The sequence below is a fragment of the Anopheles cruzii genome, chromosome 2 (assembly GCF_943734635.1).
Source record: "Anopheles cruzii chromosome 2, idAnoCruzAS_RS32_06, whole genome shotgun sequence".
Classification (NCBI taxonomy): domain Eukaryota; kingdom Metazoa; phylum Arthropoda; class Insecta; order Diptera; family Culicidae; genus Anopheles; species Anopheles cruzii.
The window spans coordinates 10042992-10067567 of NC_069144.1; the positions used below are offsets into that span (position 1 = coordinate 10042992).

The window sequence follows — 24576 nt, forward strand, 5'->3', positions numbered from 1 at the left end:
CCAACGGTACCGTGTAATCCCCCCTGCATTCCTGGCTTAACTTGTCCCCCGGTAGGACCGACCCCGGCGCCGCCCGCTCCGACACCCGCTCCGACACCCGCTCCGACACCGCCCGCTCCGACACCGCCCGCTCCGACGCCCGCTCCCACACCGTCCGATCCGTGCATTCCGGGAGTTACATGTCCACCGACCGGGGGTGAAAACTGTTACAACGACATGCGCTGCCCGGCGATCGATGGGGTCAAGCCGACGCTATTCGCTCACTCCGACTGTGGCAAGTTCTACAAGTGCGCTAATCGCCGGGCTTGTGAGCACTATTGTCCGCCAGGGCTGCACTTCAACTCCTTAGAGTTCGTGTGCGATTGGCCCGGAAGTGCCTGCTGCGATCCGACGATACCGTGCAATCCTCCGTGCATACCGGGTGTCACCTGCCCGTAATGGGAGCCTATGGTCTATGGAAACGGAAACACTACCTATTTTATTCAATCCCTATCCCTATCTTAAGCGGCAATTTGCAATGAGGAACCCAGCGTAATCTAACCAACCAATCTAACTATATTTATTTGCGTAGCTTAGTGATTGTTACCCACGCGTTCAGCCCCGTTCTGCATGACGTAAGAGCCATTCGTCAATCAGCTGTCAGATCAGCTGTTAATCAGTACAATATCTACTGCTTCAGCTCTGTATGGGGACAGCAAGACTTACCCGTGATTTGAATGCATACTACGAGCTGTATTGAGTGAAATAAAATATATTCGTGCAAACAACAACCAAAGGGTGTAGTTTCCCGTAGATTCTTCACTGCATCTTGAAAATCTTTGATTATCTCATCCAAAGACCGCAAGTTGCTGACGGGCGTCAGACAAGCAACAAATGTTGACCATTCGCACATCATAGTAAACCGCAAGATCCTGTTGCTACTTTGTAGCTGCATCTTAATCCTCGCGTAGCCTACTAGCACATGGTGAGCTTTTTTGAATGAACCACACACCACGAAATGTCCCCATGGACTTGGAAGCGATGATGTTCTTCCCCCCAACACTTGCCGAACCCGAATACCTCCCACCAGGGTCCGTGACATGCGTCAAAACGCACGTCCGTTTAAACCCTTCATGTCTACTCTTATCACAGTGTCCGGCCACGGTACCTGATACGATCGTGCTTCCCCCCGGGGGGGACAACCTGTCAACGCGGCGGTAGCCCCAGCTAATGGCGACAAGTTATTTGGAAGTACTTTCTTCGCGACGCTATCCGCCCGGCCGATCGATCTTCGTGAGATGCCGATAAAGGCCTTATGTCACGAAGGCCACACGGGTTTTGGTGTATTGATTGTATAAAAGCACGCGCCCGCCACTAGGGTGGGCACAGTTTGCCTTCGGCAGCTCATTCCTAGCTTGTTCCAGCCCCATTTGCAACACCTGTGCCCGCGCCACGAGGCCGAACCGTCAAACTTTGCACCAGGCCGAACAGCACCAGGCTCAGGATGCAACTTTCGCTCATCCTGGTTGCCGCCCTGGCCGTCACGCTCGCCAGCGGACAGGCTCCGTGTGACCCGTCGGTCACCTGTCCCACGTTCAACTGTCACCCGCACGCCAGCTGCCCCTCGCGGGATCCGGTTCACGCGGTGCTCCTGCCGCACGTCGATTGCTCCCGTTTCTACAAGTGCAGCGGCGGGAACGCGTGCGAGCACATCTGCCCCACCGGCCTCCACTTCAACGCGGCCGAACTGGCCTGCGACTGGCCATCGCGTGCCTGCTGCAACCCGGCGCTTCCGTGCAATCCGGACGATGAGATCGAAAGCGACTGCATACCGCACGCCAACTGTCCGGCCTCGTCGTCGCAAGCCGTGCTGCTACCGCACAACGACTGCTCAATGTTCTACAAATGCACCGGCCAGTTTGCATGCCCGATGGACTGCCCGCCGCTGCTGCACTTCAACCCGCGCCTAAGTGCGTGCGATTGGCCCGAGCAGGCGTGCTGTGATCCGTCCGTACCGTGCGATCCGTGCATTCCCGGAGTAACTTGCCCACCGGTAGGCCCCGGAACGCCAGGTCCCGGTCCCGTTACGCCAACTCCCGCTCCGATTACGCCGCCTCCCGCTCCGATTACGCCGCCCCCCGCTCCGGTTACGCCGCCTCCTGCTCCGATTACGCCGCCTCCCGGTCCGATCACAACCACTCCATCCCCGGGTGATGTTCCTTGCGATCCTTCGGTCACGTGCCCGCTGAACTGCATCGCAGACTCGCGCTGCCCGGCGCGTGACGGCGTCCATCCGGTCCTGCTGCCAAGCATTAACTGCGCCAAGTTCTACAAGTGCCAGTCAGGACGGGCCTGCGAGTTCGACTGTCCGCCCGGCCTTCACTTCAACGAGAGCCAGATGGTGTGTGACTGGCCGCACCAGGCCTGCTGTGATCCGACCATCCAGTGTGTTCCGGGCTGCATTCCCGGTGTTACCTGCCCGTAGGTGGCTGCGTACGGTCGTGTCTCGGGCGACGAATGTGATTGTCCTCTGTTCCCCTTAATTCCCGGTGAGGTGTTTCAATAAAGCTACAGCAAAACGTTACGAGCAGCCGTGTTGGAAGAATCTGAACTTACGCCCCCGCGATCAGCATTGCTGAGCTGTGACATCATCAGCTACACTAATCAAAGATGGCGACCGGCACTGAACGCAGCCTACTCGATCCAGTTTGTTACCGACACAGGGGCCCGAGACGCTGATATAGCACACCGCCATTCACCGAGGACTTTCCATTGAACTGAACTGCCCTGAATACGGATTTAATGATACTAATCAATCGCTTCAGCAGATTACTGTTTAGACCAATAAAATAGAAAATGACACAAAATTCAAACAATGTGTGTGTGTTTCTGAAAACACTTGATTTATCTGCCGGTCACGATGATTATCATGCGGCTTGCTTGTTCCCGTGACAGGCCTCTCTGTGATGAATGACGGTGTCCCCGTCCGGGCTATCTTGATTGCGTCGCCATTTTCTCGACCGGACGACATTGCCACAATGATCGTGCTCTTTAGTTGATCTGCACACTAATTTTATTACCTTCATGTTTCGGCCCAGGATATATGAGAACTGCGGGATCCTACATTTCTAGCAAATCAATCCGAAAAAGAGGCGTTGTGGCCGCTCAATCTAGGTGACTTCTTTCGTGTTCTTGCTTGACGTCATAGTTATTGTAACATCGTTCCAGAAAGTTCCGCCACGCTGCCACTATCTCGCCGCGAACAACTGCCCCATTCCCCAATCAGACCACCGACATGACGTCACACGCAATCAGTGTGGTGCTGTTCCGTACATTATCGCCAAATTCCATCGCAGGTTCGCAGCAGGCCCTAGCGAAACTAGCGTGCGGTCCCCCTGCTCCCGGTGTCACTGACCAAAGCTACATCCGAAGGACGATAAGGACGATCGGTGTTGGGCATGTAAAACACGCGAAACTCACGCCAACGCTGCCGCCGTCGCCGCCACCGGTACAGTTCGGTACTCCGGAAACTAGTGGCTAGCCACGCGCGTCATCCGCATCAATCATGATCCGGCGATCCGCATCCGCAATTTGCTGGTCCAGGGGACTACCACACCACCGGTCTGCGGCAAACGCCGGAAGATAGCAAAAAGACCAAGATTGATATGGATAACGAGCGGGGCGAGTGGCGAGCGAGCTTCCGTATAAAACCAAGCACGGGGCCACAATGGGTTAAGCTTTAAAGCGGTAGTGCTCAAAACGAAAGGGTGTCTTCGCGAACACCCAGATCTGGTGCAAGTGCAAAGTGTCGTCGCTATCTCCACACGGAACCGCCATGATGCGATCGTTGGTGTTGGTGATCGTCGTCGCGGCGATCGTAAAGGGCGATGTGGCGCAGTGGAACTGTAACCTGTGCCCGCAGGGAGCATGTGCCAACGATGCGCGGTGCCCCGCGGGGGACAACCCCTTCGATCCGACCATGCTGCCGCACGCCAACTGCAACCAGTTCTACAAGTGTTCGCATGGCCAGGCCTGCGAGTACACGTGCCCGGCCGGACTACACTGGAGCCAAGCGCTGAGGCGCTGCGAATGGCCACATGTGGCGTGCTGTGATCCCTCCGTCGAGTGCGCTCCGGGTTGTCCGGGTGTGTGCCCCCCGGTCACAACAGTCGCCCCGCCGCCTACAACGACCACAACGACCACGACCACTACAACAACAACGACTCCGATCACGACCACCACGACGACGGTGCTCCCGGATGTTCCGTGCCCAGCGTGCCTCTGCACACCGGATGTCCGTTGCCCGCTGATGGACGATCCGTTCAATCCGACTCTGCTGCCGCACGAGTTCGATTGCACGCAATTCTACAAGTGCACGTTCGGTGAACGCTGTCCAATGGTGTGCCAGCCGGGCGAACACTTTAGTGCGAGGTTGCAACGCTGCGAGTGGCCACAGTACGCGTGCTGCGATCCGACCGTCCCGTGCCAGCAGCTCCCCGATCCGAGCGATCCGTGTTGGCCTACGCCCTGCACCACCGCCATACCGCCGTCGAGCTGCGTCCCCGACAATGGCTGCCCGATCGCGGACAATCCGATGAACCCGCTCCTGCTGCCGGTACCCGGCAACTGTACCGCATTCTACAAGTGCCACTTCGGTGAGGCTTGCCTCATTTCGTGCCCAGTCGGGGAGCACTTTAGCCGGGCTCTGCAGCGCTGCGAACGGCCGGAAGTGGCGTGCTGCGATACGACGGTCGTTTGCTGTGCCGCCTGCGTGTCCCAGCGGCGCCGGGAGCTGAACCGACTGCTCGGCATCAAGAGTTACGAATGAAACGCAGGCCACACGCAGCACATCTAGTCTCACCGAACCCCTAGAGTCCAGTATTTGTTGGTTAGGAAAACAATAAAGTACAATAAACAAAAACTGGTGTGTACAGCATGTCATCCGTAGGACCTCTCTCATCCTTGGCCGACCTTGGGACCTTCTGCTCTTTCTCAAAACATTACTTTCTCGTTACCACCATTCGGAATACGGTGTTCCCGGTGCTCACGTTTATTTCATTAAAAATCCTACTTACATTAATATAAAACAGAACATTCTCTCTCTCTTCAATCCGTGTGTCCCCACCAGTAGTGACTGTGTGTGTGTGTTTGCCATTGGTTTACAATTCGTGTCGCACAACAAAAAGGGGACCACTATTTGCGCCACTCAAGGCGCTGCTGAATGATGCCCGCAACGTGGCGAAGCGTGTGTTTATTTTTTTGCGAACCTTTCAAGGTCCTTTTCTGGTGCCAACCATACCGTAAGCTAGAGTGTTCCTGGTACAGTTCCAAACCAAAACGAACCGAAATACAACAGAAGTGCGGGGGAACCAACGTAAACGGACGGGTAGGCCACACCACATTCATTCCTTTCATACACAGGACAAACACAGATTGTTTCCACGAGCGACACACGATCGAGTCTTTAAGCCTCGGGAGGTGTTCCGGCGCTCTATCCGGCCTCTATGCTAAAGCTACTGACATATACGACTCAAAGTAAGAAGATACGGAACGGTTCACGTGTTTGAGTAACAACTTTCTTTCGCCTTGCGCCTGGCTCCGTTACAAACTTTGACCGAAACGATCCTCAAAACGGTGCCGCCATATTGCTCGATGGATGGCGCTAGCGCGGGAAGCCTGAGAAAAAATCATCCATATCCGATGCTGTGGTCCACGATGAGTCATCGGAATCGCCCCCACCGCCGTCGCCTCCACCGCCACCACGTCGACCACCGTTGCCGCCGCCGCCACCGCCGCCGCCGCCACCACCACCATTTTCATCGTCGGTATCGCTCTCATCGTTGTTGTTATCGCCATCATCATCGTCCTCATCGTTATCGTTATCATCCTCGTCGTCCTCTTCGTCGCCGCTGCTCGACGTGGAAGAACCTGTACGCAAAAGGCCATCATCACCATCAAGCTCATTAACATCACCGTTCACTTGGGGAGGCCCGTCATTTAGTTCGCGCATTTGAACATCTATTGGCACTACGATTCGCCCCCGACGTCGCCCCCGGCGCTGGCCACCATTGATTTCGCCTCGAATGCTCCGGACCGCGAGGACTGCAAATGAAACCAAGGGAAAACGGGGAAGGGGGTGGCGGGTCGCACCGAACCGATCGCGCCCGGTCGTGGATCCGTTGGGAGCGACACACGGGGGTAGCGTAAGGTGGGAATGGCGGAGCGAGAGGTTCGAGAAGGGAATGGAGAGATATTGTACATTTCAATTCATTGAAGAGTTTCTCGTTTTTTGCTTTGCTTCCGTCTGACTGCATAAACGGGCTCCCCTTTGGTCCCGTTGTTTTCTAAATAATCCGAGTTTTTAATTGATCCGACGCAAGCACGGAGGACAGAAAATGATGCCGGCCACATTCACTGGCTACTTTCCAAAAACTAACCCCCCTCCTGGTACCGATTTACGGAAGCGATCGTTCAACAGCCTGTTATCGGGGTGCATTAATTTCCGCCCCGATCACAAAGGATCGCGAACCCACGGGTCGACAAAACAAATTTCGAATACAAAATTATAAACTAAAACAGAAACGGGTGCCGAATCGGGTGCCGATGTGTTTTTGCGTAACTAATTGAACGGTCGGAAATAATTATACAAAACATATGTGTGTGTGCGAGTAACGTAAAGCTCCCCTCCCCGAAACGGAGACACTTACCGACCGATTCCGTTTCCGAGATCGAGTTGTCCTCGGAGTTTTCCACCTCCTCGTCCTCCTCGTCCTGATCGTCGCCAGTGTTCTTCTTCCGCCCGACGCTGTAGATCCGCACGACCGTCTCCAGGATCGCGCCGGTACTGTGGTTACCCTGGTTCTCGATGACCGCAATCTGGCTCCCGTACCCGTTGACGGCCAGATCGTAGATGTTGCGCTTCACGTCGACGGTCGAGATGCTCGAGTAGTCGTAGCTGTCCAGCACCTTGAAGCTCGTCTCGTACGCGCCACCCTCCATCTCTTCCGAGTTCTCCAGCTTGATGCCGTACATGACGTTCTGGGGCGAAAACTTGACGTGCGACTGATCGAGCGACACCACCGTCCGGAGCAGGTGGAAGGTGCGCAGATCCCACACCTCCGTGTTGGCCACGATCTCGAGCCCGTTCGGGTGGAACACGCCCGAGATGGTTTGGTTGAGCTTATCGAACTTGCGAATCTCCTTGCCGGACGTCACGTCCCACAGCACACCATCGGAGAGGATAAGCTCGTCCGTCGGACAGAAGGTGGCCCGATTCTTTGTGTACTGATTGCAGATCGCTGGCTCCAGCTTCATCAGCTTCTGGCCCGTGTTGATGTCGTAGATGGTAGCAATCTGCAAACGAGCAAAGGCAAGAATCAGATCCAAGATTCAGTGACGCACTCTGGCGGTCACTTTCTTCCTCGTGCTACCTCATTCGTGGTGGCCAGTACCCGGTCCTGGGTGGTGTTGGCAAACTCAAAGTACTCCTCTTCCTCCCACTGCAGCTTCTGCGTGAACCGATTGCCCTCGATGTTCCACAGTGCCGACATCGGGTACCGCCAGGAGGCGGACGTCAGCAGCAGCGTACCGTCCTTGCTGCACTTGGTCGACACGACGCTCGACTCGTGGCAGCTGTAGCTGTACTCCTCGTTGCTGTCGTTTAGGTTGAAGATCTTCACCTCGCCCGTTTGCGAACCGACTATTATCTTATTACCGCAAGGCTTGATTGGTGCGAGGAAAAAGAGAGTCACTAAACGTTGGCCACGGACAGAAAGCGAAACTGGCTTACCGTAAAATCACAGGACGTAAAGAAGTAATCGATCTCGGGCGTACGGAGCACGCGCGAGGTGGAAAAGTTCGAATGTACCAGCCGGCGATCGAAGCGCCGCGAAGCGTAGCCCGCCTGCTGCCGGTAGAGACGGGCGGCAAAGTTGTTGCTCACCCCCGTCGAACGGTGCGGCCGCGGATCGGGACACTTATGGGGGACGAACAGATCGAACGGTGGACAGGTGGACATCGGGTGCTTGCAGAGCGCGTGCTGGTTCGTAAGGTACTCGGTGATGATCGTGTGCAGCGTCACGTTGCTCGCCGTCGCCGACGGTTCGCTGGGCAGCACTTTGGCGGCGGTGGTGGCGTGCAGCAGAAAGTTCGTCGCATCGCTGGAAGAGATTTGTTTCTGCAGCGAACGCTGCGTCGATGAGCTCGAGGCCGCCGAACCGCGGCCCGCATCGCCACCGGTCGCCACCGAGAACGGAGTGGCGACCGCACCGGCCAGCACGGTCCCATTGCTGCCTATTACTCCCGTTTGTTGACTGCTGCTTTTCTTGATCAGCTTGATCGGCAACGGTTCGGTGAAGTCAATCTGCGGCTGCTGATTGCTGCCGTTGCTCGACCCACTAGCCCCGACATCCGGCGCTTCACCGTCGGCGCCATTGATGGGCGTTTCGATGTTTGCCGCGGCCAGGGCCGCCTGAAGGTTAGCCTGGGTGGTCGAAACGTTGAACGAGGAGTCGATGTGCCGGCTACGGATGCGCGATCGCTGGATGATGCTGGTGTTGGGCGACCGGAACACGAACGGCGAGTGCAGCCCCACCGAACGCGGGATTACCGAAATGGGATTTTGGGCCGGATGGGGCGGTAGCGTCGACGGGCTGAGGCCGGTCTCTTTGAGCAGCGTGCTGGCCGTTTCTTTCAACCCGCGCACCGTCAGGTGCTGGTGAATGAGCTGGTAGAGCTGTTGCTCGTTAAACTGAATGCGCGTTTGGGCCACCACGTTTGCCTTGTGGATGTCGGCGAGCGACGTGTCGAGCTGGCTGTTGAATGGTTCCGCTTTTCCCGACACCCGCTCCAGCAGCTCCAGTGCGTACTTCTGGAACTGAACGTGCTCGACGCGCTTCTCCTGCAGGATCGGATCACGCATTAGACCTGCGCATTAGAGGGAAACGACTCGAGTTAGAAGATCCCCTTTAAGAACCCGTGAAGCAACGGGATTACTTACTTTGCAGCTGTCCGTTCACAAAGAGCGGCAACTTGCCGACAATCTGACGCACGGTTTCGGAGCGCGCCAGACCGGCCAACGCACGGCACGCCATCCCACGGATACGGTCCGCGTCCGTGATCGGCGTCTTGACGCACATCAGCGACAGCAGCACGATGATGCCGTTGTTCGTGCGCACGCTCTCCCACACCTTCTGGATTAGCTCCTCGGAGATTTTGTTCGGCATCCGCTTCTTGGCCGAACCGAACCGTGCCACCGAGCCGCTCGGCCGATGGATCGGTGCACACACCATGTGGACTAGCAGCGCCAGGGCGGACTTTTGCACCTCGGCATCCGGTACGATCTCTCCCTCGGCGGCGCCCAGCACGATGTGAATGCCGGCCGCCGATCCCTCGTCCGGAAAGTCGATTTGCTCGCAGAACACATGGTGGACGCGCGGAATCACGCAGCAAACGTTGAGCACGTCCAGCGCGTACCTCACGGTGTCACCGCTAAGGGAGTAAAAAAGGCTTTTTAATATAACATTTTTTTTTTAAGATGTCCTCTGCCGTCGGATGCTTACCGTCCACTGTAGTTCGATTCGTAGGTCATCGCCACGATACGCAGCAACAGGCACACGCCACCGAGCTCGAGGAATTCATCGGCCGGCGGCCAGTGCGCTTTGACCGGCAGTAGTTCCTGGAGCGTCAGGATCTGTTGGCTTATCACCTCCGGCGAGCTTTTGACCGCCTTGAACACCGGCTGCGACACGGTACCGCTCGGTTCCTGTTGGCGCGTCACCTGAATGTACTTGTAGTAGAGGTGATTCTCGAAGTACTTTTTCAGCGCCACACACACGTGCCGCACCACCTGCCGCTCGGCCGCTTCCTCGTCGTCGTTCATCTGATAGTCGTCCGACACCAGCAGAATGGGCAGCACGGCTATCACGTTGTACAGCTTGCGCAACCCGTCCTGCTTGTCGAACTCATCCAGTATCGTTTTGAACTGACAGCTCAACCCGAAGAACATCGTCGCATGGCAACGGCCCGAATCGTGCGGGCATCCAAGCAACCACAGCGCGTACGAAACCATCTCCGTGATCACCTCGCGCGTCATCAAACAGATGCGCTCCATCGCGTCCTCGCAGTAGGCGAGGTAGTAGAACGCAATCGACACACCGGTCGCCGCCAGGCTGGGCCGCGGGATGTCGAGCAACCGCTCCAGGCCGCCGTTCGCAATGAACTCGATGGAAAACTTTTTGTGGCACAGCAGCGACGCCAGATATTTGAGCGCCTCGAACGCCAAACACGTATCCTTGGCGTCCAGGTTCTCGATGTAGCGGAAAATCAGTTGCATCGCGTTGTGCTCGAAAACGTGCGGCAAAAACTCCTGATACTCTCCCATCGGCGTGAGGTAGTGCAGTATCAGCATCTGGCTGGTGGCCGACGTTACCGGGTGGATCGGGATCATGATGCGATGGCCCCGGTTGTCGGTTGGCTGCGCGTGCGCTTCCTCGGCAACGTCCGGCGGGTCAAACGGCTCGCCCGACCACCACCCGTCTGCGTTACCCGTTCCTTCTGCTTCGCCGTGTCCCGGCCCATCGGGAACGCTTTCCGCGACTCTACTGTCACCTCCCGCCGGTACTTCATCGACTGCCATCGCACCCGAATCGCCTGTTGCGGCTGGCCGTTCGGGCGTGCTGCCGGTCGGGGCGGCCCCTTGTAGCTGCTTACGCTGGAGTCGGTGCAACCGGTTCAACATGATCGGCAATAGGCGTATGTTTTGCTCCCGAAAGCTGACCGCTATCTCCTGCACTTCCATCGCCGAACCGAGCAGCCCGGTGGCGTAGCTTTGCAGCGGTTCCGGGCTCGATTTGGCCCACCCGTACAGGCGCTTGATGAGCTGATCGTATTCGACCTGAAACACGGCGGACGTATCGAGCCCCGGCATGATCACCAGTATCAGCCGGCAAGCGGCCACATTGAGCGGGAATGAACTCTGTGACACGGTCTGGCGGGTGAAGAAATTGTCACGTAAATAGTCGTTCACAAGCCGTGTCATGAAGTGATCTTTGCGGAACAACGATTTCAGCATTCGGCCAAGCTCACAGTTCGGATCCGTACGGGACGGGTGCCGCTCGTCGAACGGATCCGGATCCTTCATCATGAACGCTTCGATCTCCGCCTCGAACAGCTCGGCCAGCCGCGTCACGACCGGTTCCGGATCGTAACCGGCCTCCTGGTGTTGCTCCTCCCATAGCTGAAAGATACGCGACAGGTCACTGCCGCGCAGTATCTCGTCCTGGTCTAACGCTGCGGCCATTCTGTTGGCACTCTAGCTTAGCGCGGTACGTTCCCCAAAAGCATTACCAATAGGTGCTTACGGTGTGCTTGCTTTGCGCGCTTTTCTACGCGCCACCAAACTCTCTCTGTTGTTATTCGTCGGGTTTTGACAGCTAGACCCAAGCAGACGAGTGTAAACACATGGGCCACTCACCAAACCACAACACACACGCACACACCTAAGCGCGATTTTCGCAACGGACACTCACGCACGCTCCGTCTCACTTTGCTCGCTCTCTCACTCTTTCACACGCACTGATTCACAGGCTAGCTGGGTGAAATCCTGCGCTTCCTTAACCTCACTTTGACGTTTGCTCGGAAAGCGCTCCGAAGCGTTCCGGGGCCAAACGGACCGATATCCTTCCGAAGCACCCGAATACAATTCGCTGCAAAAGACGATAAACACACCAGCTAAGCAACGCTTTTGAGTCTTTGAGGCTAGCTCTTCACGAAGACCCTTGTGTGCGCGGTGCGAACCGACCAGAAACACTAGATGGTTCTCTTCCGAATCGGGGTGCTTTCCTTGCCGCGCAGATCGTACTCGCTTCGCTTGCCTGTGCTTTCACCAGCACCAGCAGCACTTTGCCCACTCTTTTGCCTCGACTAAAAGCGAATTCCTGCCGACAGCGGACTAGTCTGGACTTTCTGCACTTATCTCCTCACCAGCGAAGTAAAAGTGCGCAAACACGCGACACCGCAGCACCGCTCACGAGCTTTGCACATTTGTGATTGAACGTTCGCCTGTCGCCGCTGCTGTCAGTTCGGCCAGTGCGTGTAAACACGTTGGTCACTCACGCCATTTGTCAAAGTCGCGATTCGAGTTTCATAGCTGCTTGTAGACACCTTGGCACAAGAATTTCAATCATCCTCCAATTTTTTTCATGAATTTCACACAATACCCGTTTTGATCATACGCTTAATACGCTTAATGACTGTTAGGATAAGGCAGTGCGCCATTACATTTATTGTGGTTCATTCATTTTGTTACCAAAAAACAAGAGTGGCAATTTGTAAACAAAAACCTACACACGGCCTAACCTTACTTCTTCTTCTCGTCCTTGCCCTTCTCTGCTTTCCCGTCCTCTTTCTTGCCCTCCTTTTCGCTATCCTTTTTGTTTTTGTCCTTCTCCGATCCGGCCGCCTCTTTGCCGTCCTGAGCCTTCTTCTCCTTGGCATCGTCACTCTTTTTGCTCTCCTCAGCATCACGGTTCGTGAGCTTGTTGTTGATCAGGTTGTGCAGGGCAATGATGGATCGCACCAGCGAGGCCAGATACACCACCAGCATCTGATCGTTCGTCTTCACGTACAGCGTATCGGTGAACGATTCCTGCGCAATGTCCGGCAGAAGGTTCAGAATGTCCTGCAGGTGGTACACGATCTGATGGTTCACCGGGAGCTGCACGTTGCCAACCTTCAGGAGGTAATTTTTAATGTCCCGCAGCTGAGCGTTCAGCCCCTTCAGTCCGAGCAACTGGTTCGTGATCTTTTGCGACAGACTGCCGACGGTCGTGTCCTTAATGTCGCGCAGCAAATGCTCCACTCCAACCTCTTCCGCTTCCTCGGCCCCGATCTCACTCGGCACGTGCTCGAACGTTTTCGATGTAGGCGACCCATCGTCGTGCACTTCTTCGACCGCGATGTACGCTTCCGTGGGCAGGCCCAGGTCCTTGGGTTTCGCATCGATAATCACCAGCACGGAGTTGGGGCAGTACCGGCGGATCAGCTCGTTGATGGCGATATCGTTCTGGCACAACTTGGGCCCCGTGTGGTACCAGCCAACGACGCGTTCGCGTGCATTCACCTTCTTGAACATACCGTACATGTTTTCCAAATAGTCATGGTCCAAGAACCACACGGATTTGTCTTTGTCATCCTCATCGAACGGAACTGCGAAAAGGGAGACGGAAAGTGGATTGCATCGATCAGTACGCAATGTTTCTCGCACCCGACAGTAAGTACAAACCTGCGAAGCTGTTCGAAACATCCAAAACACCCTTGGCACGCCAGCACCCGAGCAGAACACCGACGACGCGTTTCTGGTTGCCGATCTTACCCATCCGGTTGAAGTGGTCGACCACGCTGAGCAGCACCAGCGGGTGCACGATCACCTTGGTGGTGCTGAGTTCCGAAGGCATCGTCGTCTATTACAGGATTGAACGGAAGCTCAAATAAACCGTTTAATGCAACTAGGATCGCCAGAAACGCGGAGACTCTGTTTCTGGTTTTAGCTTTTCGCAATGACAAAACAAGTTTTTCGTTTGACGTTTGACGCCGTCCCCGGTTTTTCTTCTTCTTTTCTTCCCGCACAACTGTCAGTGGATGGGCAGCGTTGCCATTTACGATTAATTGTCGTTTGCGAACTTAACGAAAAGGAAATTACTATAAATATTAATGGAAACATATTTTTATGTGTTGTAATACATTTCAAAAGTAAAGATACGGCACCAATCCGAGATAATGTTCGATAAATCGAGCCCAGTTGTGAAAGGGAAACATTTTGGTTCGCTTTGGTTTTTGTAAACATTGGCCAAATCAAGTCACGCTTTGAAGGCTAAACGTCAGACGAGTTTTTACCAAAACAAAATAAACCTCATTGAAAAATCCCAAAACCGGTCCTGCTGCTTATGCAAAGTTTGAAAAGTTTGGTACTCACCGAAAAAAGTAATAAGATCTCCTTGAAAGATGCCTTTCATGAAAGGAAGAGCCCCGATTCGGAGAACACTGGAGTACCTCAATGCCGGCCAGTTGATGCTGAAGGACAAGGTGAAAATCTTCAGCGTAAACTACAATACATACGGCGAACACCACGAAGGTGCTAGGTACGATCGGCTTTCAAGCACTCCAGACCAGTAATACAAACCCTAATGATGTACGATCGCACTGTTTTTCGTTTCAGGGATTTCGTGTTTTGGAACATTCCCCAGATACAGTACAAAAATCCCAAGGTTCAGGTGGTTACGTTCAAAAATATGACTCCCTCCCCATTCATTCGCTGCTACTTCGGTGGGTACGGTTACACTGGAAGGTCGCTGGCCTAAAACTAATACAAATATTATGCCTCCATTCACCAGAAAGTGGCAAACAGATGCTGGTTGATATCGATAGTAAAAACCGACATGAAATTTTGCAACATTTGACCACGGTCGTAGGAAAATCAGCGTAAGCGACCAAGTACATTCCGGAACTGCGGTTGCGTTTAAAAAAACTGTCTTTCTTCCACTCCTTCTCAGGGAAACACTGAAAGCGGAAGCGAAGCTGGCCGAAAAGAAGGACAATCCGGCCAACTTTGGGGTCGGTTGCGTGAAGCACTGCATTTGTGAAATTCCCGGACAACTGCCGTGCCCGGGTGTTGTTCCCGTGCCGAAGCACATGCGAGGAAAGTACAAATATCAACAGAAAGATTAGATCCCCCGGATCTTTGCGATGTAGTGGAAAATCAAAATAAAGTTATTAGGAAAGTTATACTTGCTGTTTCGTTTAGTAATCCTTTTTCGGTTAAGTTTATTCGGCAGTTCACTAAAACAAAGTAATTTCATGTGGCGCTATTAAAGAATAATTAAAAGTATGAGTTTCGTGTGCTGTGTCCGCTAGTGTCGATTTGAACTCCGGTACGGGCCGCTACGATGGCCACCGCGTCCACCACCCGAGTGGTGCGACCGTTTCATCTTCTGATCCAGCCGCTGAGGTTGATTGATGTTGTACTGGTAGCGCTCGATGATGGGCCGCTCGCCCGTTGCCGTCCGGTTGATCACCAGATCGTCCGAACGGCTCTCTAGCATTTTGAGCTTCGCCTCGAGCGCTTGTATTTTTGTCTGCTGACTGACGGGTCCATTGGCACCGCCTTTCGAGCCACCGGCCAGACACGGTATCTCCAGCTTCGGTTTGTTCCTGTCCGCTTCGTCGCGGTTCACCTGCTTCGCCCACCGCACGACGATCGTTTTTTCGCCAATCAGCTTTCCATCGAGTCGGTTCAGGGCGGCCTCCGAATCGCGGTGCTACAATTGCGTGATATTAGCGACAATTTCCCTGTAGTGCTTTAAGCGATCGTAGGGATAAGACTTACGTTTTCGTACGTCACAAATGCGTAGCCCCGCGGGTAGCCCGCTAGCGACCCGGATCGGTGGAACAGCATGTCGAACTTTTCAATTTTCCCGTATTTTTGCACGATTTTCAGTAGTTGATACCGATTGGTGGCAAATCGGAGAAAGGCACAACAAACGGTTAATCGGGGTTTGTCCGCGACCCACGCAGCGGGAAGGAGCTTTACTTACTCAGTAATGCGACAGTCCAGATTACCCAGCCAAAGTCTGCGGTCATCCGAGGAGGAGAACTGCAACGAAAATGCAGAAACGGGCGCAACATCAGTGCACCATTCGGCCCAAAGTGCCCATTCGGCGTACCAAAAGGGCACAATTTAGCTTACCCCTACACGGTCCATTTTTATTAAAAAACCAATCCTTTCCACCGAGGACGTTGGGTTGTTGTTTCACTGTTTCCTGAACCAAGCCAATTGCTTTTCTAGTGTTGTGTTTTTCAGCCAAACGTCAAAAATGGGTCTGTTGTCAAGGTTGCTAGACGCACTTAACGAAGGAGATTTAAAGGTGTGATTTCAGCAATCCACCATCGAGTAATGACTTCCAACCGCCTTAAACCCTCTAAATTGTACACGAATTACATATTTCATAAATTTTTCTGGCCAACACAAGGCAAACCCGGTAAAAGTAGCTCCCAAAACACGTAAAAGTCGTGCCCGAAAAGGCAATCCTTCGACGGTCGACGAAGTGTCAAAGTTGACACACAAAGCAAATGCAATAAAAAGTTCCGAAGATTGTGGGTTTGGCGATGATGGTGGAAGAAAAATAGAGCGTGTGGTGCACCGTTGATTGTCCGTTTGCCGAGCGCTTACCGGGTGATTCTACGGACGCTACGATCCTCCGATTCGTCGGCTGGGGCTGCTGTCTGTACCAGCCCGGACCCGGGTGAAGTCAACCGACCACCGACGATCGGATGAGGCTGCTGCCGAAACACCTTCAGGCAGCGCCGTGCGTGTGTCGAACACATTGGAGTTGAGATTGGAAGCTGCGATTACGCGTCGCAGTCTCGGGTTGTGATAGTACCGGTGCCGCTTCAGCATCGTCTCGTTTTGGTTTCCCCTTCCGTTTGTTGCTGGTGAAACGTTTGCAGCGTTTACATCGTCAGATATCGGAAGGTATATAACCTCGCCGAGTGCAATCTCGGTGTGCAGCGCATAACACCTATTTTTGTCCCTCTCCGCCCGTTGAACTGAGATTTGTTTTCCCAAATTCGGTACACAGATCGATGGTTCCGGTAGGCAGCACACTCCGATCGCGTTAGCGTAAGCAAGGAACACCATCGCGGCCGCGGTGGAAACGGCTACAGAATGAGTGCGAAAGAGAAGGAGTCGCTGGCGATGATCAAGAATTTCTTCCGAAAGTCCAAACCCAGCGGTACAGTGCGACACAGCAAAGCCACACTACTCCATTGGTTGACCGCGTGTTTTCGTTCGTTTCAGTTTCAAACTCCCGGAACGATGTACCAATTTCGGCCGAACTCGAACGCGAGCTGCGCCCGGAAACGCCCGTGACGCAGCGCTGCAAGGCACTGAAGGACTTTGGCGAGCAGGTGTTGACGTACCGGCTCGAACCGGAAGCGGTCCAGTCGCTGTGGGAACTGACGAAGGATCTGCTGGTCGGCAACAAGCTGATGGAGCAGCGCCAGTGCGCCCTGGCCTTCTACTGTAAGCTCATCCAGGGCCAGTACGATAACCTCGGTCTGATGCGGGCCCAGTTCTATCGGGTGATCGTGAGCCACAGTGAACCGGAGGACATTATGTACCGGCTGGAGATGCTCAAGAACCTCACCGAGGTGGGTAAAAACATTCAGCACTTTGAGCGCGAAATCGGCCCGTTCCTGCTCGACTGGATCAAGCCGATCCACGAGGCGGGCCTGATCGAGCCGCTGCTGGAGCTGATCGTGAACCTGATAAAGTACAATGCGGCCAGCCTGGAGCCGAAGTTTCTCGTCGGTGTCGTTTCGTACATCTTCGACATGACCTGCAACCGGCAGGAGACGACCACCGTGCTGCTCTGCCTGTCGGTGCTCGATTGTTTCATCTGCTACGCGATCATCCCGAACGAGTCGCTCACGCTGTTCATCATCATCCTGTGCCGGGTCGTCAACCAGGAAGCGTACTGCCAAACGTCATGGAAGATTATGAAAAACCTGTTCGGAACGGCCCTCGGGCACGCGACACTGCTGACGATGTGCGGCATGCTGAACAATCCGGCCTTCCACCAGGACGATGCGTTGCTCCGCGGGGCCGTGTTTCACACCAACATGGGCCTCTGGGGCGTCGGGAGTGTCGTGCCGATACTCAACTGTTCGCCGTCGCTCGTGCTGACGAGCTTCTGGAATGTGAGTCCCGTGACCCTTGGTTCCTTGATTTGCACTCTGTCACGGCAATCTTTTCCCTTGTTTTGCAGGCCCTCAAAAGCAAGCACGTGGTCGTGACGTACGAGGTGATACTGAGCATGAGCCGGCTGATTCAAAAGTCGGGCCCCGAGCTGAACGAACCGACGTGGGACATTATTTGCGATATTATGATGGAGATTTCGCACAACCTCGGCAAGCACCGGTTACCGGGCGATCACTTCGTCGTGACGCAGTACCACGATGTGCTGAACATGATCGAAGCCATCCTGCAGCAGGGCACGATCAATGCGGATCCGGAAAAGATCTACGCCCTGATCGAGCACGTTTCGACCGAGCGCCCGGAAGCGTCGGTCCGGCGGCTGATCGACTACAGGGCGTCCCAAATCTCGGCCACGCGCTCCGAATGGTTGCGCCAGCTGTGCACGTTCATGGATCGGTTCTACCGCATGAAGAGCAGCAGCGTGCGGATCTATGCGGTGCAAGCGCTCGAGAAGATTATGGCCGCCAACCGGGCCGCGTACGAGGACGAGATCCTCGAGCGGATCGTAATCGTGCATCTCGGCAGCGTACCGTTGGAGAAGGACCCGGAAGTGCGGAAAGCGGTCGCGAAGGCACTGATCGAGTTCACGGTGCACTGCGAGACGAAGCGTTGCATCGAGCTGCTGGAGATCATCGAGAAGCTACTTCACCGACCGTACGATCAGCAGCCGGAGGGCTTCGCCGTGTGCAGTGAGCAAGAGGTGGAAGACATTGTGCTGCTGGTGGACGGTTTGATACGGGTGTTTGTCGTGAAGCTGTATCGGTTGCCGTCGCTGCATGCGATCCGCGTGTACAGCATGTTGATCGGGCTGCTGGAGCTGCACTATCAACGGCCGCACATCCTGCATCACGTCAGCACCATTCGTTATCGGATCTTCGCCTGGATGCTGAAGGCGCGCGCTAACGCATCGTTTCACATCGGCTACCCGGACCCGGAAGATGGGCAGCGGTCGGTGCGCTTTTCGCACTACCTCGGCATCGAAGGCCCGTACCAGCACCAGAGCCTGCAGCCGCAGCCGTACCTGTCGAGCCAATCGTCGAGCCAGCTCAACCTGACGCAGAGCGAGGGCTCGAAGGTGATGGATCGCATTCCGGCGACCAACCTGACGACGATCTCGATCAAGCGCGGCTGTCAGGTGATCGTGCTGTGTCTGAAAGAGGAAAAAGACTGGGAGGTAATCCAGCTCGTGCTGACGGAGTTGCCGAACATTATGCAGAACAAGGCGCTGATCCAGGGCAACGATGTGGACTCGCTGGCCCGCACCCTGTACCGCATGTACGGTGATCGGATGCAGCTCGAGAAGCTGCAGGCTCCCGCCAACATGCAGCCGAAGCTGTCCGACTACATGGAGCTCATCCTGCCGGCCCTGTCCAGCCTGGCGATGTATCATTTGCATCTCGATTTTAACACGCAGAAAAACATCATCGACGCACTGAAGCAAGGGTTGATATCGCGCCGGCCACACGATGCCATTCGGACGCTCACGATCTTGCTGCTGGAGATGCCCGAACAGCTGATGCCCAAAATGGCCGACCTGTTGCTGGAGCTGAGCAAAATGACCGACACGAAGATGGTGGCGCTCCCGGTGCTGGAGTTTCTGTCGACGCTCAACCTGCTGCCGAGCTACCGGTTCGGGAACTTTATCATGCGCACGTACATGTGCGTGATGGCCATGTCGCTGCCGTACACGAACCCGTTCCGGTACGACCACTACACCGTGTCGCTGGCCCACTACGTCGTCGCGGCCTGGTTCATCAAGTGTAAGCTCCCGATGCGCCACCAGCTGATCAAGTTTATCGTGCAGGGACTGGAATCGTACGTGCACGTGCCGTTTCAGGATGGGTCACGCTCGTTCTCGCAGGTGAACGAAGACTCGTCGGAGCGCAAGCGCAGCTCGAGCCTGACGGAGCAGAGCTCCCGGCGCCGCGATCGTATCCAGGCGCACAAGCAGCAGCAACAGCAACAGCAAGCGCAGGGTACGGCGGGTGCGGCCGGTGGGCCAGTCGAAAAGGCAAGCTCCTCGAAAGCATCACAAGCCGGATCGCAGCGGACCGGCTCGCTGTCGGCGGTAAACGACGACATGTACAAGTTCCACTGCGAGTTGGCCGAAACTTGCGTCGACTTTCTGGTACGCCACACGTTCTCGCCGTGCCCCGGCATCTCGAAGCGGCTGCCGTCGGCCGAGTTTCTGCTCTCCGGCGGCCAATCGATGACGTGGCTCATCGGGCACGATCTGATCACGATCACGACGAGCGGCTGCTCGGGTGTTACGTTTCGCCAGGGGCTCTGCGATCGTTGCCATCTGTTCTGTGCGTCAGCGGTGCCAGCGAACGGACCGGGGGGATCGGCCGTAAGCACTGTAGGGGGCCCGCTGGGTTCACAACAGCACGCGCCACCCCTTGCGCAGCATCACCCGCTGCTGTCAAAGTCAAACAGTAGTGCCAGTACGGCGACCAACTCGAACGCCGGGCACACTGCCGGCATTCAGCCTCTGTCACCCGAACTGCCGAGCCTTGGAGCCTCGTCGGGGAAAGACTCTGGCCTCGGGGGGGCCGCTGGCGGAACGGGTGGCACCATGACGGACAGTGCAGCGGCGAGTACGACGGCGGCATCGGTGGTCAACAGTGCTTCCGGCGGCGGCGGTGGTCCACCGTCGTCATCTTCGTCGTCGTTGTCGGCGAATAAAAGGTATACCAAAGCCAGTTTGCAACACAGTAGGTAAGATCAGTAGGGCAGGTGGGGGGTGGAAAGTCCAGGCAACCCTTCCCGGTAGTGCGCCTTCCCTTCCACGGGCAAAGAAATTCAGAACATTCGGAAGACGAGCTCCCAATTGGCAGAGACACACTCTTTTCCCCTTCGCCGCACAAACCGAAGACCCGGGAGCTGGAACGGGACGGCTAACTCACGGTTTTTCTGTTCTCTTTCCGACAGTGCAAACGAATCCGACAGTACCGAGCTGACGCTCAGTTCGGCATCGTCCTCGACGGCCGTGACACCATTCCCGCACTCGGCCCATACGGTGCCATCGTCCGCTAGCAGTGGCACGGGGAATCGCTTCTTCAATCGGCAAGGCTCGCAGGAAGGATACTCGTCCGGTTCGCTGGAGGCTCTGTCTCGGCGCGGAAGTAATCCCGACTCGGGTGATCCGATCGCGACCGGTGCACTGGAGCAGCGCAGCGGTGGTGCACCTCGAGCCCCACCACCGGGTCTGATGGCGACGATCGGTAACCGGTTGATACTGCCGCAGCAGCTGAGCGGCTCATCGTCCGGGTCCACCTCCGGCATTGGGTTCGATCGGCCGACCGTTCAACCGTGCGCCTGTTCCTGCACCGGCTGGGCGGAAGTTTGTGTCCGTCGGCCAACCGGTTTCACGTCGTGGATCACGCGCATCCAAAGCCAAGTGTCACACGACATCCTCGGTGGCGATGCGTCCCTGCAGGATCTGGCGACCCTTTTTGCCCCGAGTGTCGGTGGCGGTGTGCTCGGGCTGGACTTCCCGGGTGTCCCGGGACAGCATGCGTACGCTGGGGTAGGAGCCGCCATCACCGACGGCGGTGGCGGCGGCGGCGTTGGCAGCGGAACTACACCGTACGGAAGTAGCGCCGATATTCCGGCCAGCATCATCGACCACCGGCATTCGCTCGGTTCGGGCGGTACGGAGGCTGGCGGCGATCACGGTGCGACGGCGGCCGCCAGTGGTGGTGCGTTGGTCCGTGCCACGAAGGTGTCCATCTCGGACGAAGTGTTTGAGCTGGCGAGACGCGAAGACCCGAAGAAGAAGCTGTCGGTGGAGGAAGAGCAGGAGCAGAGCGAAGAGGACGAGGAGCTGAAGAATGTGATGCTTTCGGGCCCGACGACGGTGGCAGACGCGTGTGGTGGGGCCGGTGGTGGCTCGCTGGCCGGCGGAGGGTCGGGCCCGATCAACATTCCCGGCAAGCATACGCTCGCGTCGGACGACGAGGACGAGGAGGACACGGAGGACGAAGAGGACACGGATGAGGACGATAACGAGAACGATGATGACGACAGCGGTGACGGCGGTAGGGAAGGCCGTGGCGCGGACGGTGGCGTTGTGTTCGATGACAGCGAAGGGCGCTCGCGGAAGCCGGTCCGACGGGTGAACTCCAGCCCGGAGATGCGCTCGAAGTGGAACAATCAGTTTCTGAACAAAGCGAAAGATCCGGCCAGTGGCGGCGGAACGGGCGCCGGAGGTATGATTGAAGGGCCGGCCGGAGAGCAGAACACCGCCCTGGTGGTCACAGCGGCCACGGTGACCCCGGGAGAAACCGGGACCGTGGTGGAGAAGAAAAAATCGACCTACGGCAAGGGCGTCAGCTGTGAGGCGATTCCGGAGGAGATTGCCGGGTCGACGCCACCCGCCAGCAGCGGCAGCAGTAGCAGCGGGAGCAGTAACGCGGCCACCGTAACCACCGTTACCAGTACCATCACCAACATCACCAGCACCAGCACCAGTACCAGTACGAGCACCACGACTGTGCGCGGAACCGTGTCCGCCAAGCATCAGGCCGAGTTTACGACGACGAAATCGGCCATCACCACGTCACTGCCGGAATCGAACACCGTCGAAGTGCCGACACCGCGCAAGCAACACTCGGCGGATGATGCGACGGCCAGCACGGGCCCGCCGCCACCGCCGAGTGACACATTGATCCATCCGGTAGCGGCGGCCCCCAGCTCGAATCCTACGGCAAACACCATCGCTCCGATCGCCATGCATCCGATCACGCAAACGTCGTCATCGTCCGCCCTCAGCCTGAAGCTGCCGATGGAGAAGGTTACCAGCAAACCGCCGCAATCGCCGGTGCCCCTGTCCCCGCGGCTGCTCGCGCGCAACAATCTGAAACAGTCGAGCTCCGGCACGGCATCTCCCTCGTTCCCGGCCATGTCGGCGGGGGGCGGTGTCGGTGGCGTTGGGCTGATCGGGGCAAGCAACGACAACGATTTGCCTCGGGGGCGCTCGAAAACGATCTCCACCGTCCGGGAGCACTACTCGGGACGGGACGGTGGCAAGTGGAGCGCGGCCGGTGTGCCGCGGATGCGCAGCGAGCACACGAACCGGACGGTCATCAGCCCGAGCTTCGTGTTTCTGCAGCTGTACCACCACGGCCAGTTCGGCGGTGCGGAGCGGCCGGTGCTGATGGACCGCGACCCGGAGAAGGCGATCGCGCTGCTCGATCTGATACCACCGTTCGAGATCCACAAGATCGGCGTGCTGTACGTGGGGCCGGGCCAGGCCGGCAACGAGACGGGCATACTGAAGAATCGGTACGGCAGCCTACGGTACAACGAGTTCCTCAGCCGGCTGGGGACGCTGGTCGCGATCAAGGATGCCAAAGAGCGCAACATCTTCATCGATCTCGAGAGCAACGGCAAGGACGGGGCGTTCACGTACATCTTTCAGGACGACATCGTCCAGATTACGTTCCACGTGGCGACACTGATGCCGAACAAGAAGCAGGATCCACACTGCAACGAGAAGAAGAAGCACATCGGTAACGACTTCGTCACGATCGTGTACAACGAGAGCGGCGAACAGTACGATCTGAAGACGATCAAGGTGAGCTTCCGGGGTTACCTTATGCTTTGAGCTACCACTAACAGGCCTCTCGGTTTGTGTTCCCCCACAGGGTCAGTACAATTACGCGTGCGTCGTCGTGGAACCGATCGAGCTGAACAGCAATCGCGTGTTCGTGCGCTCGAAGGACGACATCGCGCAGCACGTGACGCACGAGACGAAGATCGTATCGGACAGTACGGCCCCGCTCCTGGCACGCCAGATGGCGCTACACGCGAACGTAAGTAGCAGGCCACTCCACTCCTAGTGCGCCGCTAAATGCGCCTTTTGCTACAACAACCGCCCCCCTTTACAGTTGGCATCGCTGGTGGCGCAGTCGCTGAAGACGAAAAACTCGAGCCCGTACGCCTCGAACTGGCTCGAGCGGTTGCGCAAGATCAAAAACATTCGCGCCCGCTACGGCCAGGACGATCCGCACCAGCACCAGCAGCCGCAGCACCAGCAGCAGCCACCACAGAAGCAGCAACCGCAGCAACAGGGCGGCTCGGCGAACGATCTCAGCTCGACCGCCGCCAACAGCAGTTCGGGTGGCATCGCGTTCCGCATGGACGACTTCTCCAAGTACACCGTCTGAAGGATCGATCCGTTGTTCGCGTGTGTTTGTGTGTGAGGGGCAGGACTCGGACATTGTTATACACACGCTCTATGTTACTCACTGTCGCATCCCGCGCAAGTTCCGGCATCACTTTTCCTCCTGCGCGTCGGCCGGAGGAGGCTCTTCCTAAGCGGCTAAGTCAGATTTCCAACCTCCAACCTCCTTTTGTTTTGTCCCCATCCGTCCCAATACACGCCTGTAAACCAGAGACCCTCACGCATGGGACCTTACATGCGCAACATAACTAACAAACGTGCGGTTCCGTTTACGCGATACGAAAGAGCTTTCCCAAAACCACTGTGTCACGCAAGGGCGATGCCGGAGGACGCCGGAGGTGCCGTAACAGGACCGCTGACTCTCTGGACGCTGAACGCTGGGTCGCCGGCCGGCTGGTGACACAATATCAATAAAGTTTGCATACTTGTTATCGTACAAAACAACAAAACAATAGAAACCCCGAATGGTCTACCCGTGTCCTTTGTGTTTTAATCTTCTTAATACGCACCGCTCGCACGCACCGATTTCCAGATGTCGAAACCAGAACCCTCGGGCCACCGTTTCTTTCAATTAATCTTCCCCTAATGGCTGACAGCC

At 56.3% G+C, this 24576-nt stretch overlaps 6 protein-coding genes across 6 annotated transcripts in view; 3 read left to right on the forward strand and 3 right to left on the reverse strand.

Moving 5' to 3' along the window:
• The window catches only part of LOC128278395 (multiple epidermal growth factor-like domains protein 6), a 5635-nt gene extending 828 nt beyond the window's left edge, over positions 1-4807 (forward strand). The window contains exons 2-4 of the mRNA XM_053017124.1: positions 176-434; positions 1462-2428; positions 3767-4807. Of these exons, the coding sequence (XP_052873084.1) occupies positions 176-434; positions 1462-2428; positions 3767-4807 (2267 nt within the window). The remainder of the gene's footprint in view (positions 1-175; positions 435-1461; positions 2429-3766) is intronic.
• A 223-nt stretch (positions 4808-5030) lies between these two features.
• Positions 5031-11278, reverse strand: LOC128278270 (protein mahjong). The gene is made up of 6 exons (XM_053016958.1): positions 9540-11278; positions 8978-9468; positions 7769-8904; positions 7410-7700; positions 6687-7332; positions 5031-5907 (listed from the first exon to the last, which is right to left on the reverse strand). The coding sequence occupies exons 1-6, from the start codon at positions 11276-11278 to the stop codon at positions 5642-5644; spliced, it is 4569 nt and encodes a 1522-aa protein (XP_052872918.1). The 3' UTR covers positions 5031-5641.
• A 996-nt stretch (positions 11279-12274) lies between these two features.
• On the reverse strand, positions 12275-13521 carry LOC128278003 (26S proteasome non-ATPase regulatory subunit 7). Its single transcript, XM_053016631.1, has 2 exons — positions 13262-13521; positions 12275-13185 (listed from the first exon to the last, which is right to left on the reverse strand). The coding sequence occupies exons 1-2, from the start codon at positions 13431-13433 to the stop codon at positions 12338-12340; spliced, it is 1020 nt and encodes a 339-aa protein (XP_052872591.1). The 5' UTR covers positions 13434-13521; the 3' UTR covers positions 12275-12337.
• A 317-nt stretch (positions 13522-13838) lies between these two features.
• Positions 13839-14726, forward strand: LOC128267706 (probable 28S ribosomal protein S25, mitochondrial). The gene is made up of 4 exons (XM_053004596.1): positions 13839-14117; positions 14195-14301; positions 14370-14457; positions 14529-14726. Exons 1-4 carry the CDS (start codon positions 13981-13983, stop codon positions 14701-14703), a joined length of 507 nt encoding a protein of 168 aa, XP_052860556.1. The 5' UTR covers positions 13839-13980; the 3' UTR covers positions 14704-14726.
• A 74-nt stretch (positions 14727-14800) lies between these two features.
• On the reverse strand, positions 14801-15817 carry LOC128267673 (probable RNA-binding protein 18). The gene is made up of 4 exons (XM_053004562.1): positions 15722-15817; positions 15570-15628; positions 15362-15482; positions 14801-15293 (listed from the first exon to the last, which is right to left on the reverse strand). Exons 1-4 carry the CDS (start codon positions 15734-15736, stop codon positions 14886-14888), a joined length of 603 nt encoding a protein of 200 aa, XP_052860522.1. The 5' UTR covers positions 15737-15817; the 3' UTR covers positions 14801-14885.
• An 882-nt stretch (positions 15818-16699) lies between these two features.
• LOC128269171 (tuberin) lies at positions 16700-24331 on the forward strand. Its single transcript, XM_053006555.1, has 6 exons — positions 16700-16766; positions 16832-17733; positions 17802-20509; positions 20723-23369; positions 23440-23607; positions 23683-24331. The coding sequence occupies exons 1-6, from the start codon at positions 16700-16702 to the stop codon at positions 23959-23961; spliced, it is 6771 nt and encodes a 2256-aa protein (XP_052862515.1). The 3' UTR covers positions 23962-24331.
• Positions 24332-24576: the final 245 nt, after the last annotated feature.

What these genes read in the sequence shown, in the direction of transcription:
- LOC128267706 (XM_053004596.1), top strand. Translation starts at nt 13,981, where the DNA reads ATGCCTTTCATGAAAGGAAGAGCCCCGATTCGGAGAACACTGGAGTAC. An exon ending in GAACACCACGAAGGTGCTAG is followed by an intron (nt 14,118 to 14,194) that starts GTACGATCGGCT and finishes TTTTCGTTTCAG; the next exon opens with GGATTTCGTGTTTTGGAACA. An exon ending in ACGGTCGTAGGAAAATCAGC is followed by an intron (nt 14,458 to 14,528) that starts GTAAGCGACCAA and finishes ACTCCTTCTCAG; the next exon opens with GGAAACACTGAAAGCGGAAG.
- LOC128267673 (XM_053004562.1), bottom strand. An exon ending in CTGGACTGTCGCATTACTGA is followed by an intron (nt 15,483 to 15,569) that starts GTAAGTAAAGCT and finishes TGCCACCAATCG; the next exon opens with GTATCAACTACTGAAAATCG. An exon ending in CATTTGTGACGTACGAAAAC is followed by an intron (nt 15,294 to 15,361) that starts GTAAGTCTTATC and finishes ACGCAATTGTAG; the next exon opens with CACCGCGATTCGGAGGCCGC.
- LOC128278270 (XM_053016958.1), bottom strand. Translation starts at nt 11,278, where the DNA reads ATGGCCGCAGCGTTAGACCAGGACGAGATACTGCGCGGCAGTGACCTG. An exon ending in GAATCGAACTACAGTGGACG is followed by an intron (nt 9,469 to 9,539) that starts GTAAGCATCCGA and finishes TTACTCCCTTAG; the next exon opens with CGGTGACACCGTGAGGTACG. An exon ending in TGTGAACGGACAGCTGCAAA is followed by an intron (nt 8,905 to 8,977) that starts GTAAGTAATCCC and finishes TCTAATGCGCAG; the next exon opens with GTCTAATGCGTGATCCGATC.
- LOC128269171 (XM_053006555.1), top strand. Translation starts at nt 16,700, where the DNA reads ATGAGTGCGAAAGAGAAGGAGTCGCTGGCGATGATCAAGAATTTCTTC. An exon ending in ACGATCTGAAGACGATCAAG is followed by an intron (nt 23,370 to 23,439) that starts GTGAGCTTCCGG and finishes GTTCCCCCACAG; the next exon opens with GGTCAGTACAATTACGCGTG. An exon ending in AGATGGCGCTACACGCGAAC is followed by an intron (nt 23,608 to 23,682) that starts GTAAGTAGCAGG and finishes CCCCCTTTACAG; the next exon opens with TTGGCATCGCTGGTGGCGCA.
- LOC128278003 (XM_053016631.1), bottom strand. Translation starts at nt 13,433, where the DNA reads ATGCCTTCGGAACTCAGCACCACCAAGGTGATCGTGCACCCGCTGGTG. An exon ending in TGTTTCGAACAGCTTCGCAG is followed by an intron (nt 13,186 to 13,261) that starts GTTTGTACTTAC and finishes CCCTTTTCGCAG; the next exon opens with TTCCGTTCGATGAGGATGAC.